Source organism: Thrips palmi, unplaced genomic scaffold, assembly GCF_012932325.1.
Source record: "Thrips palmi isolate BJ-2018 unplaced genomic scaffold, TpBJ-2018v1 HiC_scaffold_1, whole genome shotgun sequence".
In the NCBI taxonomy this organism is placed as follows: domain Eukaryota; kingdom Metazoa; phylum Arthropoda; class Insecta; order Thysanoptera; family Thripidae; genus Thrips; species Thrips palmi.
In genome coordinates this window covers 4,048,878-4,053,833 of record NW_023144620.1, presented here as the reverse complement: position 1 = coordinate 4,053,833, position 4,956 = coordinate 4,048,878, and the positions used below count along the sequence as shown (strand labels likewise).

The 4,956-nt window shown below is 41.3% G+C and overlaps 1 protein-coding gene across 1 annotated transcript; it reads right to left on the bottom strand.

Annotated features, from left to right (window-relative positions):
• Positions 1 to 2,982: 2,982 nt before the first annotated feature.
• On the bottom strand, positions 2,983 to 3,711 carry LOC117643228. Its single transcript, XM_034381969.1, has one exon. The coding sequence runs from the start codon at positions 3,709 to 3,711 to the stop codon at positions 2,983 to 2,985; it is 729 nt and encodes a 242-aa protein (XP_034237860.1).
• Between the last annotated feature and the right edge of the window lie 1,245 nt (positions 3,712 to 4,956).

Genomic DNA, 4,956 nt, shown 5'->3' with positions numbered 1-4,956 from the left:
TAACGGTGAAATAACGTTGAAATAACGCCAAAATAAGCGTGAAATAGCGAGAAATAACGGTGAAATAGCGCGAAATAACGTGAAATAACACGAAATAACGCGAAATAACGCTGAAATACCCTTGAAATAACGTTGGAATAACAATGAAATAACGTGAATTTGAAATAACGGTGTACAAATTTTGACGAAGTTGTTTGCCCCTCGGTATGGTTGGTCTTTCGTCGTTTTTTCAAAGTACGGTTGGACTTTCGTCGTTTTGCCAAAGAACGGTTGGACTTTCTTCCATTTGGCCTCATTTGTGTACGCTGAAAAATGACGAATGTCCACTATCTCGGGAACCAAGCTGCCGAATGCAACGGCTCCTGAACCCAAAGAACACTTATTCCTGCAGGATTCTGTGGTATAAAATTCTACCATCAAATCCAATTACTCTATCTTCCGGCTCAATTTTTAGACTTGTTTTGGCTCTCCTAAAAAATCAGACATTGTGGGCATTCGTCACTATGCCAAAGTACCAGTGACTTGGCCAAGTATGCGTTTGTAAGTGTGTACCTGCAAGCATGCATTTGTGTGTACTTAGTAGACAGCTAGGTTTGCAGTGTCCAGTACCGTAAACCGGGGTAACTTGAGACAATATTTCACGTTTTTTGGACCGTGTGTCCACAAAACTTCTCTCACCAACCCGAATCCCAACTATGTTTAATTTCACATGATTACATTCGGTTTGGACCCCATGAATTTTTTGAGGGTCTTCTAAAATGAGAGTAATGGGCCCCTAAAGTTGTCTCAAGTTACCCCATCATTTGGGGTAACTTGAGACACACCTAGGTTTTACTTTGCTTTTTCACGGAAGTGGGGTTTTTGCCAGTCCATACTGATTTTCTGAGACATTTAACTTATTTTCAATGAAAAATACTACTTGTGGAATATATTAGAAGATTTTTGATCCTTATATTAAGATTTTTTTTATAAAGGTTACATTTGGTAATTTGAGGGATAACGGCACTTCAGAAGCGCAACGATTCTCCCATTTCACATCCAACTCTGTCAACTAAGTACAGCGATTCTCTCATTTCACATCCAACCCTGACACCTGTTAAGATATTTTTCTTTATTTCTGCGCACACAAGTCCATTCCTGCAAAGGTATATAGTCTTAGTCAATTTTTAAAATTCACTCAAAATCCTTTAACTATTTTTACAGTTGTTTTTCTTCAAAAAAATCGACCGTTCTTGGGCTATAAGTTGTCCGATTTCAATGACATTTAGCTGGTTGGAAAGGTAGTTAAATTACCCATCTTTTGAGACTTCAAGATTTATTATGTCTCACCTGGTCCGTGTGTAGTTGAGAAAACACTTCAACTTTAAGCTGCATATCCACTTGGGACCCTCTACACTGTCAAAAAAGTGATTCCCGATCAAATGCGGCTTGGTTTTGATCTGAGAATGGAGAGGTCCGTTACTTTAAAGTAGTTTAGGTGTTAAGAAAAAGTCATGACAAGTCAGATATTTCATGCTCAACTTGTAGTCGAGAACCTCCTCTACACGCTGGTTTCCTCGGAAAGTGCCTTTCATGTAATCGTTTTCGAGATATTTGACTTTGGAAATGGGGTCTTTTAACATGGGCTCTTATGGAGATCGCCGCGGGCCCGACAGTCAAATCACCGTCATTATTATTAAAGTCATGACTTTTCTGCATCCGTGGGTATAAAGATAACTGCCCCTTCATGATATAAGAGAGAAAGGAACGAAAGAAGACGCTAATCGGGGGCTTTTTGGAGCCTTCTCAGATTCGTCCGCATGGCGCGCCCGGCGCTGCGGAAGGAGCCACTGCCGCGAACTAGGCCAGCGTTTGAAGGCGCTACCGTGCGTAAGCAGCTTATCCTGATCTGTTTCGGGAAACATATGTTTGTTGTGTGCTAATCTTTTTATTTTTTATCCTTTTCTGAGAGGGGGGGAAAGCAGGAAAATTTCCGAGTAAAAGAAATCTGGGCGCGGTGGCTGTTTGCCTGGGGAAAGTCCAGATCTGGGAATCCCAGCCCTAAAGAAGTCTTGTGAGACCTTTCTTTCCTATTGTGCTAGTGGAAATATTTGATGCCAGTTGTGGGACAAGACAAATTGACAGAGAAAAGATAATTTATTTGAATTTCATTTTCAGAAAATACAAAGAACAGACAGAAAAAGTTTTTTAAACCCAAGAGAGTAAATTGCTTCTTTACCGCTTATCAGAGTCACCAGCCCTAAAACAATATAAGGTTGACAATTAGAAAAACAAATCACAGCTTGCCAAATTTTCAAGCGTAAAAATATATTGAAGTGCAGAAAATAAAAAGGTAGCAGAGGGCAGAGGCAAAAGCACAGTGCTGTCAAGAATCACATATTACATCTGTAGAATACATTATCACAAAGACATTATAAAATACACAACGAAGTCAGTCTTTCCATTCTCCGAATTATTTCTTAACATTGATGCACCATCAAACTTTCCGAGCAAGAACATTGTCCAAAATATAAATAGCAGTCTTTCTTTACTCTAAAAAAGTAACGTGTAATATCACAAATCAAAACTCATTCTAATTTGTATAAATCAACCATTGATTGATAACTTATACAATTTTAACATACACATAAAAATGAAGTACAGCCATCAATTAAAAATGGGATATTATTAGTTGAAGTAACTCGTCACAATAATAAAATTAGTCACACATCTTTGCCTCATTGAACAAGGAAGTTTTCAATGACATCAATGATTTTCTTGGAAGTGGTAACTCTAGGCTTGCCGTTCAACTGTACTCCAAGACAAACATCTAGTCCTTTCCTTCCATGTAATGCGTATTCTCTATGCATTTCTTCAAGGGTGACACCACCACCAGCCGGTCTACCAACCATAATTTTAGAAACACCATGCTTGCGCAAAGCATCGAATTGGCCTGCATTAACATTCTTCGCCTTCTTTCTGGTTTCCCTCTCCAAGACATCTCTAATTCAATTTTGCTTCTGTCACTTTGAAGTGAGCCAACAACCCATCTAATAACTTGCAATCAATCAGAGCGTCATGGGCACCCCTTATATATGGTTGCCACTCATCAGCAGTCAAATATTTATCTGCCAAATGTTCTTGTTTACTCATTTTACCTTGTTTCAGTAGTGGCATTGTATCTGTCATTCCAAACACCAAGTTCAAAAATTCTTTGGCCAAACCATGCTGCCGCAAGAGTTTTAAAATTCGAGGAAAATCAAACCTGATAATATTGTGACCAACAATGATGATCTGATCTCCACAACTGGATAAGAAGTCGAGAAACTTTCTGCAGGCTTCAGCTACTGGCACTGTCGGAATGCACCGATTCCTTCGAAACAACTGTCCATTTTGAAGTTTGAAACCTGTGGCCTCTGTGGCTTTAGGGTGAAATTTTTTGGTGGGGCAGATAAAGACGGAAAACTCTTCATCGCCACACTTTGCTGCCAACTGAATAACTTCATCTGTGGCAGCAAAGCCACCTGTTTCTATGTCCACGGTGACGAACTTGCAATCAGGTTGGAGTGCTGCTGGCTCTGGCATCCAAGCACCATGTGTCACTGCCTCTGCTGCAGCTGCTGCTCGTTCCATCACATTAGACATCCCGCTGACATATGAGAAGCCTTCATGACTATTTGCTGAGATCTCCTTCCATGTTGATTGGTTTTTGGCGAGCGATAGCGAGCCCATGCCGTGTTTGGGGGTACCAAAAAGTGACTGGTCGTGCGTCTGTCTGTCTGTCTGTCTGTCTGTCTGTCTGTCTGTCTGTCTGGTCAAGTGGACGCGCGCGAAAGACTGAATCTTGAAACTGGCTTTTTGTGGATGGTGGGAGAAGTAGTGGCTCCAACTTGTGGTGGACGAGTAGAGTGGAACTGATAGTACGTGTGACATTGGTAGCAAATCGTACTTTGAAGTTTTTGGGTTGTTTTTTTCCAAAAGCAACAAGTGGGCCGGCTGGACGCCACCTGTAGAGGTTAGGTGTGCCTTCGTGAAAGTGAATGTGAATCTGGTGCCAAACTGAACGTAGTGTCTCGACGTGTGGATAACGAAAGTGAATATGGCTAGCACCTGCCCTATTTGTAAACAAGAGGCTTCTGCTGACGGAGCGAATGTACGCTGTCACGGCTGTGGCAGTGATTTACATCATAAATGTGCTGGCATCACGGAGTCATCATACAAGTCGATGGGCATGAACAGAAAGATGGCCTGGAAATGCAGCGGCTGTAAAGCAGACAACAGGAGTGGTTCAAGTGACAAGAGAAACTTGAGTTTGAGTGCTGGCGAGCAAGACCTGACAGCGGCTACCATACTTGAGCTCAAGAATATCGTCTTGGAAATGAAAAACGATCTGAATGAAAGCATTAAAGGGCAACAATTTGTGAGTCTGGAGTATGAGGACATGAAAAAGCAGATCGTGGAGTTAGTCCAGGAGGTGAAATCACTGAAAAATGAAGTGAGTGATCTGTTGAACAAGTGCGCCGAGAAGGATGAAATAATTTTGAGGCAGGAAGAGAGAATCCAAGATCTAGAAAACCACTCCAGAAACAGAAACATTGTGTTATCAGGTGTGATTGAAAAAAATGGTGAAAAAGTGGAGGACATTGTGTGCAGAGTGTGTGAGCATCTCGATGTGCACATTGAGAAGACTGACATCGAAGCAGCTCACAGAATTCCTACGCAACGCCCTGGGGCCCCAAAAACCAATAGTGGTGGAACTGCGGTCACGCAAGATCAGGGAAGAAATACTGAGAAAAAAGAAGCAAAAGGAAGTGTTCAACGATGTGATCTACTCTGGTGAAGGTGGCAAGGTATTCATCATGGAGCAAGTTTCGCCGAAAATTGGGTATCTAAAGTACAAAGCCAAACAATTAGCAAATAGACATAACTGGAAATTTGTCTGGATCAAAAATGGAAAACTGTTTGCTAGGAAAGGTG